This window comes from Sinocyclocheilus anshuiensis, unplaced genomic scaffold, assembly GCF_001515605.1.
Source record: "Sinocyclocheilus anshuiensis isolate Anshui unplaced genomic scaffold, SAMN03320099.WGS_v1.1 scaffold272, whole genome shotgun sequence".
NCBI classification, from domain to species: Eukaryota; Metazoa; Chordata; class Actinopteri; order Cypriniformes; family Cyprinidae; genus Sinocyclocheilus; species Sinocyclocheilus anshuiensis.
The window spans coordinates 992,779-1,008,138 of NW_015554117.1; the positions used below are offsets into that span (position 1 = coordinate 992,779).

General features: G+C 36.5%; 2 protein-coding genes across 2 annotated transcripts in view; one reads left to right on the plus strand and one right to left on the minus strand.

Annotated features, from left to right (window-relative positions):
• Positions 1 to 8,947, plus strand: part of LOC107669878 (sphingosine-1-phosphate phosphatase 2-like) — a 10,133-nt gene extending 1,186 nt beyond the window's left edge. The window contains exons 3-5 of the mRNA XM_016462307.1: positions 1,428 to 1,607; positions 3,431 to 3,520; positions 7,823 to 8,947. Of these exons, the coding sequence (XP_016317793.1) occupies positions 1,428 to 1,607; positions 3,431 to 3,520; positions 7,823 to 8,386 (834 nt within the window). The 3' untranslated portion in view covers positions 8,387 to 8,947. The remainder of the gene's footprint in view (positions 1 to 1,427; positions 1,608 to 3,430; positions 3,521 to 7,822) is intronic.
• Positions 8,948 to 11,071: 2,124 nt separating this feature from the next.
• LOC107669861 (phenylalanine--tRNA ligase beta subunit-like) overlaps positions 11,072 to 15,360 on the minus strand; it is a 6,955-nt gene continuing 2,666 nt past the window's right edge. Inside the window, exons 6-15 of the mRNA XM_016462287.1 lie at positions 14,708 to 14,816; positions 14,477 to 14,547; positions 14,098 to 14,159; positions 13,927 to 13,978; positions 13,579 to 13,640; positions 13,054 to 13,261; positions 12,872 to 12,952; positions 11,440 to 11,532; positions 11,208 to 11,325; positions 11,072 to 11,139 (exon numbers count right to left, since the gene is read on the minus strand). Coding sequence (XP_016317773.1) covers positions 11,072 to 11,139; positions 11,208 to 11,325; positions 11,440 to 11,532; positions 12,872 to 12,952; positions 13,054 to 13,261; positions 13,579 to 13,640; positions 13,927 to 13,978; positions 14,098 to 14,159; positions 14,477 to 14,547; positions 14,708 to 14,816 — 924 coding nt within the window. The remainder of the gene's footprint in view (positions 11,140 to 11,207; positions 11,326 to 11,439; positions 11,533 to 12,871; positions 12,953 to 13,053; positions 13,262 to 13,578; positions 13,641 to 13,926; positions 13,979 to 14,097; positions 14,160 to 14,476; positions 14,548 to 14,707; positions 14,817 to 15,360) is intronic.

The following is a 15,360-nucleotide window of genomic DNA, read 5'->3' on the forward strand; positions in this document are numbered from 1 at the left end:
ATTAGAATGATTTCTGAAGGATCATGTGACACTGAAGAATGGAGTAATGATGCTGAAAATTCAGCTTTACATCACAAGAATGAAGTACAGTTTAAAATTTATTCAAATAGAAAACAGTTTACTTTAAATTGTAATAATATTTTACAATATTACTGTTTTTACTGTCAGCTATTGTAACACAAACCAAATTCTCTTATTCATTTTCCTCAGTGTTTCTATTTTAGATCTTTGTTCATTTTATGCTATTTCCACAAGTTTACATATAGTTTCCACAGCAACAGCATCAGACAAACTGCATTTGATTGGTTCACCTCTGGAATCAATGTAGCTGAACTAAATTTAACATGAGTGGAGAAGTTATTCATTTGTTCGAACGTTCAACGAAGCTTAATTTTGAATTGCTTTTTGTTATATCTCCTGAAGAAACAAAGATGAACATGACTGAACCAAGGTATTATCATTAACTAAGGGGTTTACATGAAACTGTTTTCAACTAAAAACTGAAATTTTTATGCATTTTGGCTGACATGCGTTTTGGGAGCCTAAAAATGCAAACTTTTGAAAACGTGTTTCAAAGCGCAAGTTTTCGAAAATGGTCATGTTATCGCCTCAGTATAAACTCCAAAAAAGTGAAATTATGAAAATGGCGACGTCATGCGCTTGCATATTATGCGTTCATTCTATAGAAATGCATATGTGCGCGGTAGTTTTTTATTTATTTTTTATTTTTTTACAAAGTGACTCTGCCAACTACTGGCCTAGCATGCATAATACAGTGCTTTTAGTTTTCGCGGATCCGTGAATATGGGGATCATTTTGACAACGTTGTCGTCTGTAATGTGTTTTAAAAATGCAAAGGAAAATCCATTTTTAGTGCAATCGTTGTTGTGTAAACGTACCATAAAACTGAAACCATTACAACATTTTGTTACTTGAAATAAAATAAACTAACTAAAAAAAAACAATTTAAAATATTAGTCAACTAAACTATAATAATATATTAATGATACTAAAATAACACTGAACTGGAAATAGTCACCTAAATCTGGCAATATGCTGTAAATAGTAAGAAAAAAGTACCAGAAAGTAAAGTACCATGTTTGGGTATCAAGTTGCATTACCATCTTACTCTCAGAAAAAAGGTATAAAAGCTGTCGCTAGGGTTGTACCTTTCAGGTAGGTACACTTATGTACCTTATTTACTCCTAAATGGTGCATATTATTACCTTAATGGTACATATTATTAGCACCTCCAGTGTACATATTATTAGCACCTCCAGTGTACATATTAGTACCTTTTGAAAGGTTGACACTACAGTAACAGCTATTGTACCTTTTTTCTGAGAGTGTTTTATCAGCAACAGTACTTATTTTGTATTTCCCCTTTGCCTCATTTACATCTAATTTTTCTGTCTCTCTCTCTGCAGGTGGTAATGTATATTGGGCAAGTGATGAAGGATATTTTAAAGCTGCCGCGTCCTCCATCTCCCCCTGTGGTCAAACTGGAAACGCGTGTGGACGCAGAGTACGGGATGCCATCCACACACGCCATGGCAGTGACGGCCATCTCATTTACGCTGCTTCTCAGCGCTCAGGAGAGAGTGAAGGTCAGACACACATGCTAGATTGAGAATGTTTTGAATGTGGCTTGTTTTTGCACAGTTCACTGAAGGGGCGGGGCCATCTGTCACCATCGGTCAGCCCAAGTCCCGCCCACACATCTGCTGTGTGCCATTATAATGAACTCTCAGAACTCTCAGTTCAATCAGCGTCGGGTATAGATGGTGCCATCAATCAGCTTTCAAACCTTTGACTCTTGAGACTCTTGAGTGCACACATATATAAGCATTATAAAACTTTATTAGTGGATTGTAAAGTTGCATTCCTTTTAAGAGTGCTGTTTTGCTGTAGACTTATTTTCCTTGTTTATATGGGCTGCAGTTTTTAAATGTTATTATATTTTATTTAATTTTATTTATATGATTAAGTATCTGTGTTGAAGCTAATTTGAAACCATATTCAAGATGTCAAGTTAAATGTACAAAATAAGATGTGTTATGATGAAATATATTGCAATCAGAGAAATATTTACACTGTCATCAAAAATTTGGGGCCAGTAAGATTTTTTTCAAGAATGTAATACTTTCAATCAGCAAATATGCATTCAATTGATCAAAAGTGACAGTAAATCCCTTTATGTTATAAAATTTCTGTTTCAAATAAATGCTGTACTTTTGAACTTTCTATTCATCGAAGAATCCTGAAAAATAAAATGCATCACGGTTTCCACAAAAAATGTGAAGCAGCACAACTGTTTTCAACATCTGTAATAATCAGAAATGTTTCATATTAGAAAGATTTCTGAAGGATCATGTGACACTGAAGAATGGAGTAATGATGCTGAAAATTCAGCTTTACATCACAAGAATGAAGTACAGTTTAAAATTTATTCAAATAGAAAACAGTTTACTTTAAATTGTAATAATATTTTACAATATTACTGTTTTTACTGTATTTTGGATCAAACAAATACAGCCTTGGTGAGCATTAGAGAAAAAGTAGTTTGTTACTAGTCCAGATATTCAGTTTTGAAAATGTTGCCCTACTTAAAACTAGTTCAATTACTAGCTTAAAAGGAAGAACTGATTTGAAAAATGATTCTTTGTACAGAAAGGAAACCAGAGAGCTGTGTGTGTATGATTTAAGGGTAAAAAAATCCATTCCAGTCAATTATACATGAGCTCTACTGTCCCACATTCATTCGTGCCCATTCAGGAAACGTTCTTCATTAACTTCCTGTGAAAGACCCCCAGCTGACAGAGGAAGAAAGAAAGGGAGGAGAGATGGACAGATGGAGAGACAGGGAGACGGATGCAGTAAGACAGAACAGAGGGGGCGGGGCAACTTCATGAATATGTAAAGACTCTTCCAGTGTTGTCAGTGATTAACAGAGTCCTGAATAAAACCAGAGGGAAGAGCACATGTCAGGAGAAAAGAGCGGTTATTAGGAGAAGAGCTGCCACACAGAATGGCTGGAGACCACATCATAGAGAGAGAGAGAGAGAGGAAAAGACGACAAGGAAAGATGGATGAGAGGATGTTTTGATAAAGACACTGAATTTTCAGCTGGAAAGACTGACTGGGAGGAAAAAACACCATAGAAGTGACATTAAAAGTAGTTCATATGACTTGTGCACTATATTCCAAGTCTTATGAAGCTAAAAGATAGCTTTTTGTGGTCAATGGATAAAATTTAGCACATTATTTATGGAAAATCTTCCCCTCTGCTATAGCTTTCTAATCAAATTTGTATTTGTTTACATTCAAACTTGTCCACTTTTGACAAAAGTGACATCAAACTGACTGTGAATGATGATAAAATGCTCATTTTTGATTGAACTGTTCATTTTTCTGTCTTTGTGCATGTTAGTTCCCGTTTGAACTGGGACTGATTGTGGCCGTGGTTCTGTCTGCGCTGGTGTGTCTGAGTCGTCTTTATACCGGCATGCACTCTGCTCTGGTAAGACTGGAAGAGAGATTTTAAAATGGGCATGCACTTTTGCGTTTGATATGAAACATTTATACTCTTGTATTATTCATATAGTCTGGCTGGTCTCCATAGATTTTAACTCTAGTTACTTTAATACAGCACAGCTGTAGTGGTGCATCATGCTGAGGCAAACATTTGGCCTATTGGTCATGCTTGGAGATATTAATATAATAAAATGTTAATGAAAATAATATTAATATAAATATTTTAAAATGTTAATATTTTTATATATTAAAAGATTTGTATTAGCAAACATTTTATATGTAATATTATACGACCAGTGTAAATATTATTAGCACCTCCAGGGTACATATTAGTACCTTTTGAAAGGTTGACACTACAGTAACAGCTATTGTACCTTTTTTCTGAGAGTGTTTTATCAGCAACAGTACTTATTTTGTATTTCCCCTTTGCCTCATTTACATCTAATTTTTCTGTCTCTCTCTCTGCAGGTGGTAATGTATATTGGGCAAGTGATGAAGGATATTTTAAAGCTGCCGCGTCCTCCATCTCCCCCTGTGGTCAAACTGGAAACGCGTGTGGACGCAGAGTACGGGATGCCATCCACACACGCCATGGCAGTGACGGCCATCTCATTTACGCTGCTTCTCAGCGCTCAGGAGAGAGTGAAGGTCAGACACACATGCTAGATTGAGAATGTTTTGAATGTGGCTTGTTTTTGCACAGTTCACTGAAGGGGCGGGGCCATCTGTCACCATCGGTCAGCCCAAGTCCCGCCCACACATCTGCTGTGTGCCATTATAATGAACTCTCAGTAAATGACTGTCAATCAGCGTCGGGTATAGATGGTGCCATCAATCAGCTTTCAAACCTTTGACTCTTGAGTGGCACAGTAGCACACATATATAAGCATTATAAAACTTTATTAGTGGATTGTAAAGTTGCATTCCTTTTAAGAGTGCTGTTTTGCTGTAGACTTATTTTCCTTGTTTATATGGGCTGCAGTTTTTAAATGTTATTATATTTTATTTAATTTTATTTATATGATTAAGTATCTGTGTTGAAGCTAATTTGAAACCATATTCAAGATGTCAAGTTAGTCTGAGTCGTCTTTATACCGGCATGCACTCTGCTCTGGTAAGACTGGAAGAGAGATTTTAAAATGGGCATGCACTTTTGCGTTTGATATGAAACATTTATACTCTTGTATTATTCATATAGTCTGGCTGGTCTCCATAGATTTTAACTCTAGTTACTTTAATACAGCACAGCTGTAGTGGTGCATCATGCTGAGGCAAACATTTGGCCTATTGGTCATGCTTGGAGATATTAATATAATAAAATGTTAATGAAAATAATATTAATATAAATATTTTAAAATGTTAATATTTTTATATATTAAAAGATTTGTATTAGCAAACATTTTATATGTAATATTATACGAAAACCTAATAGTTTAGTAGTTTAGCATTAAATCGAACTATTAACCTGTTGTTTTAAATGGAGCTTTATATGTCACATTGTAAGTAAACTGGCCATTTAGAAAAATGACATTTAGAACACCCTGCAAAAAACAGCTAAAAATATCCTAATAACCATGCAAAACACCCTAGCAATCACACAGCAACATGTTAACAACCATTTAGAACACCCTTGCAACCAGCTAGAAACATTAATTACTCTCAACAACCTAGCGACTAGTAACACGTTAACAACCACTCAGGACACCATAGCAACCACATAGCAGCACGATAACACAAAGATCAACCTTGCAATCTAGATAGCAACATCTTAACCACTTATAACACTCTATAACAGCTACATAGCACCACATTAACAACCACTTAAAACACCCTAGCAACTGCATAGCAACACAGTAACCACTCAGAACACCATTGCAACCATCTAGAAACATTATAAAAACCACTCAGAACACCCTAGTGTCCGCATAGCAACATATTAACAACCACTCAGAACACCCTAGCAACTACATAGTAGCATGAACACCATAGCAACTGCATAGCAACAAATTAACAACCACTCAAAACACCCTAGCAACCACATAGCAACACGTTAATAACCACTCAGAACACCCTAGCAACTGCGCAGCAACATGGTAACCACTCAGAACACAATTTCAACCATCTAGAAACATTATAAAAACCACTCGGAACACCCTAGTGTCCGCATAGCATATAATGAACTCTCAGTAAATGACTGTCAATCAGCGTCGGGTATAGATGGTGCCATCAATCAGCTTTCAAACCTTTGACTCTTGAGTGGCACAGTAGCACACATATATAAGCATTATAAAACTTTATTAGTGGATTGTAAAGTTGCATTCCTTTTAAGAGTGCTGTTTTGCTGTAGACTTATTTTCCTTGTTTATATGGGCTGCAGTTTTTAAATGTTATTATATTTTATTTAATTTTATTTATATGATTAAGTATCTGTGTTGAAGCTAATTTGAAACCATATTCAAGATGTCAAGTTAAATGTACAAAATAAGATGTGTTATGATGAAATATATTGCAATCAGAGAAATATTTACACTGTCATCAAAAATTTGGGGCCAGTAAGATTTTTTTCAAGAATGTAATACTTTCAATCAGCAAATATGCATTCAATTGATCAAAAGTGACAGTAAATCCCTTTATGTTATAAAATTTCTGTTTCAAATAAATGCTGTACTTTTGAACTTTCTATTCATCGAAGAATCCTGAAAAATAAAATGCATCACGGTTTCCACAAAAAATGTGAAGCAGCACAACTGTTTTCAACATCTGTAATAATCAGAAATGTTTCATATTAGAAAGATTTCTGAAGGATCATGTGACACTGAAGAATGGAGTAATGATGCTGAAAATTCAGCTTTACATCACAAGAATGAAGTACAGTTTAAAATTTATTCAAATAGAAAACAGTTTACTTTAAATTGTAATAATATTTTACAATATTACTGTTTTTACTGTATTTTGGATCAAACAAATACAGCCTTGGTGAGCATTAGAGAAAAAGTAGTTTGTTACTAGTCCAGATATTCAGTTTTGAAAATGTTGCCAACACCCTAGCAACCACATAGCAACACGTTAATAACCACTCAGAACACCCTAGCAACTGCGCAGCAACATGGTAACCACTCAGAACACAATTTCAACCATCTAGAAACATTATAAAAACCACTCGGAACACCCTAGTGTCCGCATAGCAACATATTAACAACCACTCAGAACAATGTAGCAACCATATAGCAACAAATTAACAACCGCTCAGAACAACCTAGCAACTACATAGTAGCACGAACACCATAGCAACAAATTAACAACCACTCAAAACACCCTAGCAACCACATAGCAACACGTTAAGAACCACTCAGAACACCCTAGCAACTGCATAGCAACACAGTAACCATTCAGAACACCATTGCAACTGGCTAGAAACATTCCAAAACCCATTCAGAACACAGTTGCAACCGCATAGCAACACGATAACCACAAAGATCACTCTTGCAACCAGCTAGAAACATCTTAACAACCACTTACAACATTCCAGCAACCGCATAGCATCACATTAATAACCAATCAGAACACCCTAGCAACTGCACAGCAACACCGTAACCACTCAGAACATCATTGCAACCATCTAGAAACGTTATAAAAACCACTCAGAACCCCCTAGTGTCCGCATAGCAACATATTAACAACCACTCAGAACAATGTAGCAACCATATAGCAACAAATTAACAACCACTCAGAACACCCTAGCAACTACATAGTAGCACGAACACCATAGCAACAAATTAACAACCACTCAAAACACCCTAGCAACCACATAGCAACACATTAAGAACCACTCAGAACACCCTAGCAACTGCATAACAACACAGTAACCACTCAGAACACCATTGCAACTGGCTAGAAACATCTTAACCACATACAACACTCCAGCAACCGCATAGCAACACATTAATAACCACTCAGAACACCCTAGCAACTGCGCAGCAACATGGTAATCACTCAGAACATCATTGCAACCATCTAGAAACATTATAAAAACCACTCAGAACCCCCTAGTGTCCGCATAGCAACATATTAACAACCACTCAGAACGATGTAGCAACCATATAGCAACATATTAAAAACAACATTAGCAACACAGTAACCATGCATAGAAAATGTGTACATATTTCATAATAATGGCATAGAAACTGCATTATTGTGTCATTATGAGTTGTGCTGCATGAATCTAGAATTACAGAGTCTGATACTAATGACTGAAATCTTTCTCCTTTATGTTTCCTCTTCCTCTCAGGATGTAATCTGTGGCGTTGTAATTTCAGCTGTCATCATGGCTGTGTCGTACCCATACTGGGGATCCATTGACTACCTGCAGCTGCACAATCCTCTCTCCCCCGTGGTGGGGGTGGTTCTGCCCCTCTTCCTGTCCTATAAGTACCCCGAGCTGGACCATTACAGCACCACACGGGGGGACACCACCATTATTTTAGCATGCTGTTCGGGATGTTCAGTTGGATACTGGGTGAATGAGCGATTAGGCTTGACCTTTGACCTAGCCGGGCCTTTTCCAGTGACCCTACCACCGCTGACACTCGTAGCCTTGGGTCTCTGTGTGGTGCGGTTCCTGGTCGGGTTAGGGATGCTGGTCCTGACCCGGCAGACGGTGCGCTGGGCGAGTCTGCGGGTGCTCTGTCGAATTAACGGAGCATCTGTGAGTGACGTCGAAGCACGCAGAAGGAAAGAGATCGAGGTGCCGTATAAGTTCAGCACGTATGTTGCCATCGGACTGGTCAACAGTATCTTAGTGAACAGAGTGTATGTGATGATGGGACTCTGGGATTTGGGAAATTCGGTGTAATTTCACAGTGTTTACAGGCAAGTTTGAACTGAATCTCGCTCCGTAATTCATTCTCAGGGAGAAATTCACTTTAGTCTTTGTTCAGGAATGGTTGGCACATAAATTCTCACATTGAACACTGAACAGTAGTTTGTTAAACCTACTAGCTGCATTTTGTCAGATTTTGAAAACCGAATTACAGTTTATGGATGTTTTGTGGCAGATTCGCTTGATTTTTAAGGGAATATTCTTGGTTAAATACAAGCTAAAGGAGAACTGTGTAATTTCTGTGCCACAAAAGTCACCAACTAAAATCAGAAACCCATACAAATAATTTGAAAAATGACTAATGAATCATTTACTTGACTCTCATCTGCTATAGAGTGAAATGAGTTAGCATTTTTTTGTGTGTGTGAAAATTAGTGTATTTTTACACTTTTGTGCGCTTTTTTACGCTTCCAGTTGCATCGTCCCAAAGTCAATGTTTTTTGTGAACAGGTTTTTGGTTTAATGTCTGTGTTTACAGAAGATATTTTCACGTTTTATTCTACAACATAAAATACATCAGTAATAGCCCACTGATTTTTATTTTAGAGATTTTACTTGTCTTGAAAAAGATGGTTGCTATGGTATTCTGGGACATTAAACATCATCACACCAAACCGGTAAACTCATCTACTCACTAGTTCTTTCACAGCCTCATTATGTTTAGAATCACACTCTTGCAAACGATTCTAACTCAAACTAATCAACTAAGGATTGAAACGCCACTGGTTAAGTCAGTGCTGCTGACATTGATGATTAAGTAAATAGTCACGTTTTGATCATACTTTTTTCTGGGATAATTCAATGTATGCCTTGCATGAAGATATTAGAATATATTTGAACATTTCACCTTTATAGGAAACTGTTGATTTCTACTTCCAACCATAACTTAAGTTATAAACTTAAGTCAGTGGTGCAAAGTTATGGCTGTTGCCCAATAGTCTTCCATTGTAAAAGCATTTTTTATCAGGTCAAACTGTCGGACAAATTTATATTATTATTTTCTGTGGTAATAAGAGTAAATGGAGCTAACATGGATATTCCTTTCGATATTTTCCTAAAAACAGCGTCGCCTTAAAAGTTAGATTTTGCACTGAAACCCACAGATTAAAGATGCAGTCACTTTTACCATTGCTGAGTGGATTTCACCCGTGAAAATTCGCTCATTTCAACAGGAATCCATGTGACTGGGAATTTCGTGTGAGGGCCAAAGATTTCCCCACGCAGATTTTGTGACTGGTTCAAGATGGTCACACGAATTTGTCGTGTTGACCAACAGAAAGCTGCTGGATTTGAATGTGATTTCTGCACGAGTTGTGCTACACAATTGACAACGGACCTTTTGGCCTTCAAAATATCGCTGAAATTTTGCGAATGTCTTTGAAGAAAGTCCTTGAAGAAAAAGGTCTAAGTTCAGTTTTGTGACATCACAATGACAAGCTTAAAAGGTAGATGATGTTTAATAATGCCCATTTGACTGCCTCAAATATGCTTTTTTTAACACGTAGTTATGCATTTGATATTTATTACAAAATACTGAAGAACATATTTTGTACTTCGAGTTGCCAGCTATGATACTCAGAATGTGTGTTTATGAGCTTTTACAGATGTGGTAAAAGAAATGAATAAACACAGTAAAAACGGCTCTGAGTATGTGTCTTCGCTCTCCCTTCATTGTTTTTTTAATTGTGTTGATGTGCTGAGGAATGTTTGGTTTAACAGTTCTTTATGACAGAAACCACAAACATGTCTCATGTAGCCTCACAAATGCAGTGTACACACAGACCATCCTTTCACACACACCCAAATTAAAGACTGAGAATAATAGCCTCTAATCACTTACCCTCTTAAATGTGTAATTCAGACACTAACGACACATCTACTCAACTTTTAACACTTAGAATAATATCAAAGGCATTAAATAGCTAGTATGAAACTGACAAGTATGGGAAGCCACTGAGCTCGTTTTAAGCATATGAACTGAATGAAGCCTTTGGATTTTTAAAATCATGAAAAAACTAATTCAGTCAAATGCATGTAAACAAGTCTGGTATCTGTTGGAAATCAGGGGCCTGTACCATGATAGTGGCTGAACAAACTCAGGGTTACAGGATTAGTTTTGAGTTGACAACCAGACCAATCCAATCTGGCTTTGTTGGTACCATGATGCTGACCATCAACTTTCTCTGTCAACTCAGGCTTTGATCCGGAGTTAATGAAGCAAGCGTGACATCAGTAATGAACAGCCAATCACATGCCCTTTAACTGTGATTCACTTCTCGCAATTCACTGCCATAGATTAAAAGATTGAAAAATATTCATTTAAATACATTTACACAGCAAGGTGGAAAGAGCTGTCAGTGAAAGAGGACAACTAAAAGAAAACATCTTGCCATATCAGTGCAAGTGAAATTGTGAAGTTAGTTTATATAGTTGATAATATATATAGGTAGAAAGAGACTCAAAAATCTAAACTGAAATGTAGTCATGTTTAAAGCTTTATCCATTAATTCTAAAGCTTATTTATATTCTATATTATCTGTATATATTTATATTAATTTAAAATAAAAGATTAATCATTAGTATTTTAATATGGCTTGTGTAATGGATTAAGGCTATAATAAATAAATAATCATCACTAAAAGCCAGATGATTTTATCTTTAAAAATGTTTTACTATGTAGTGCCCTTTAATTTGGGGCAAGCGCCTGTTGTTACGGGCTCCTACGTCTGCCAGACAGATGAAGTTCAGTGACTGCATAATTATTAGCATATTAGCATGAGGACATCAAACACACCTTTTGTTTCATCCTTCAGGACGACGTCTGAAATCTCGAACAGTTTGAGAGGAAGGGGCATCTTCCTGTTGGCAGCGAGCGTCTTCAGTAGTCCGGGAAGAAGACAGGTGCGCGCCACCTACAGGAAAGTACGGTTTAGTTAGTCAGACCTCACTACTAACTGATTTCATCTTGTGAAAGCACCCACTAGTGGACAGATGTGAGAAATGCCAAACAGATCTTCTGTGGGTACCTGAAACTCAGTGGTCTTTGGGTTGGAGATGTGGACTGCTCTGGTTTCTGCGATGTTTTTCCTGAGTTTATCTGCGATATCTTCTTCTGAGCACTGCAGAGAGAGGAAAAGACCATTTTAAAGCAGTCACATCATGGAAAATACGATAATAATACGAAAATGCAAAAAATTGACAACACGTCTTTGTTACATTGTTCTTGTGTCAACTATACAGTGCAACCAATCTTGTCATTTAATCAGACTTTTATAAGGGGTTCTTCTATTTATTTTCTATTTTCTAAGTGCATGTTATTGATCAATTTTTTTGAACGATTCATCCATGCGTTTTGTTTTACCTTGTAACTTTTAATCAAAATGTCATAACCAAGTTCCTGGATTACATTTTTTTTATTATTATTATTCAATAATCCATTACACTTAGATGTACGTCACAACATAGAATGAAACATCTGCTGCTACTTCGATTTAATCACGAATTGAAATGATTCAGTCAAAATGACTCTCAAACTCAAGATTTATTGTTTCATAATCATTTTCAAAAGTGACTTGTTGAATCTGTCAGGTTGCTATGACAACGTGGAGTTATAAATACACAGTCACACAAAAATGTTGTTGTTATAAATGGTATAAAAAAACAACAACATTACAATATGTTGTTTAGTATGCAGTTAAGACCAGATGCATATTAATGAGGGCGCTGCCCAATCATAGCAAACAGGGCTGGGTTGACAATATCAATAATCTTTGTTTTGATGAACTGATATGGGTTCTTAAATTTCAAAAACGACCTTTTAGTCTTTTCTATTGATGCATGAATATATATATATATATATATATATATATATATATATATATATATATATATTTACACACACACATTACATATAAATATATTACTATTAATATATTTTATCAATATATATTAATAAATATATTCTTATGTAATATATTATATTACATATTTTGTTTGTATACAACATAGTTTTTATTTCAGTGTCGATTATTATATCTAAAAAATAAATAGCAAATTACTTTCTCTGTTGTTAATTTTACCCTGTAATATTGAAGTAATGTACCATCTGACAGGGATCCCTGTATAGTTTACAGCATTAGTTGAGAGATTGTTTTCCTTAAGAAAAATCAACAAGTACTGTACCTGATATTTATCCGGACAAATTGATATTGAATTGAAATTTAATTGAATCGAGAGCTTTTGAATCAGGATCGATTTGATTCTTGAAATGTCTACCCAGCCCTAATAACAAAGATTATTTACATACGCAAATCTTGCAAAAATTATCTTTTCAATTTTAATGGTCAGAGAAAGGGAGAGAAATGGCCATGAAAACTAAATGACAAATGCTTGCAGTACAAGAAACATTCTAAATGGACAGGAGGAAAACATGCAGAATATAAGAGAAAGGTTTCTAACCAGAGCGAATGTCAGTGCTTCAGTAAACCCAGCGGCCGCGAGGTCTTGCCTCAGTAACTCTGTCAGCTTATTTAGAGGGAGCTGCAAATATAAAAACACATGATGTAAGAGCCATAAAGTCACCACTGAACCTTTAAAGCGATCTCAAGTTGAACTGGTCAGAATGAATGTTATTCTCAAACCTGATTGGCTACGGTGTACGTGCGCGGCGTGCTCCTGACGATGTTGTTGAAGCCGTATGCTATGGCGGCATCCTCCATGATGTCACAGGCGTGGATGACATCAGCACGCGTGGGCGGGATCTCAACCTGGATCAGATCGCCCTCACCGCTGACCTCTGACCTCAAACACATCCGGGTCAGCAGCTGAGCGATGCTTTCTGCCGATTCACTGAGAGACAACACAGAGTGTGATCAGGGTTCAATCTACTGACTGAAGCAGAGGAAAAAAAAAAAAGAAGTTAAAGCTCTAAATCAGGGGTGCCCAAACTCAGTCCTGGAGGGCCGGTGTCCTGCAGAGTTTAGCTCCAACTTGCCTCAACACACCTGCCTTTAAGTTTCCAGTATGCCTAGTAAGAGCTTGATTAGCTGGTTCAGGTGTGTTTAATTGGGGTTGGAGCTAAACTCTTCTGGACACCGGCCCTCCAGGACCGAGTTTGGACACCCCTGCTCTAAAGAGATCAAATTAAATATTTATAATGTGCTCACTTGATCCCAACTCTTTTGTTGATGAAGTCCCCAGACAGCGTCTCCGTCCTGTACGCCAGCTCCTGATTTCAAAGTCGACAGTCAGCAAAGAACAATATTTTATTCATTTTAATCTGGATTTAATATTTAGTCCTGTATCTCTGTCAACAACATCTGTAGCACAAAAATATATTTGTGTGGGTTAAAAAAAAAAGACCATTCTGTCATCATTTACTCACCCTCATAAGTAAGTAAATGATGACAGAATTTTTATTTTTTGGGTGTACTTTCCCTTTAATTTCAATGCAGTTGTGTGGTTAGTTCAGAAAATGAGTGCAATTACAAACAAGTTGAAAACTGAATACATACAGGATACACACACAATCTGCCGTCAGGATAAACAACCTCTGCCTCCTCAACCCTGAATAAAGAGACAGACACATCAACAATAAACATCTCCGTACCGAACAACATGTTGAAGGGGTAAATGAAAACTGGAGACGCTATAAAACAATATAGAGTGTGTCGTGCGATACTCACGTGAACGGTTCCTCACAGTATTCACTAAACATGGTCACTACCATGTCCAGCGTGGTCTTCGCCTGCAAACACACACAGAAAACACTTTTCATGTTTAAAAGCATGCTGCAGTTCTTAGTTACTCTTCAGGATTGTTTGATAAATTGAAAGTTCAAAACAACCGCAATTCATTTGAAATAGAAGTCATTTGTAACATTATAAATGTCTTTACTGTCACTTATGATTTAATGCATCCTTTCTGAAAAAGTATTCATTTCTTTAAAAAAAAAAAAAAAAAAAAAAAAAGAAATCTTACAGACTCCAAACGTTTGAACTGTAGTGTGTATATTGTATTATTACAAAACAGTAATAATATCAGTATAACGGTAAAGCGGTTTACCTTTGTGAGGTCTGTGGCCGTGCACTCAATGAAAATGTTCTTTGTGTTTAATGAGATTTTGCTGTGGTCCCCTGAGAGAGAGAGAGAAATACAAAACTTTAGACTAACAGTGTTTCAATGAACAGATCTATGTACAGAAAACTGATCAACAAAACCACAAAGCTTAAAGATGAATTGAATGAAATGGACTATCCGTGTGCCTGTGAATGCATATGTGTGTATTTAACTCACCGTTGATGATTGGAGGCATAGACAGGACGATTCCATTACTGTCGTATATGATGGGGTAGAGAGGTTCATTCTCGATGATGTGGAGGTAGTGTCTCAGATGACCGTCAGTCTACAAGACATTAAATATTCATAAAACAACTTAACATTAAGATTGATTACATTTGTTTAAACTTGTTAAACGAGGAAAAATCTCTAAAAGATACAAGATTTGACAAATGCATCGACAAACAAGCTGCTAATGTATTAAAGGGGTCATGAACTGAGAAATCAAAATTCCCTTGATCTTTTGACATTTAAGAGCTCATTGTACTTTAAAAGCATCTTGTAAGTTTCAGAACTCAAAACTTTATTTTTAGTCTAAATACTGCTTATATTGAAGCCGATCTGCTAAAAATGACAGCTTGTGGAATGAGCCACTTTATGACGTAATAGTGTGGCTAAACTCCGCCATTAACGAGAGGCAAACGCAGGTCTACACAGAAACCAAAGATAAAGATGCTCAGAAGACAAGACGCTGTGCAGTGCCAAGCTGTGGGAAAAACAGTCTTTGCATCGCCTTCCTTCTGATCCCAACATTAGGAAAGAGAGGATGAAGTTTATTTTTAATGAAGATCCAGACCTCGTCAGTAAGAACTTGGGCCTTTATTCACTTC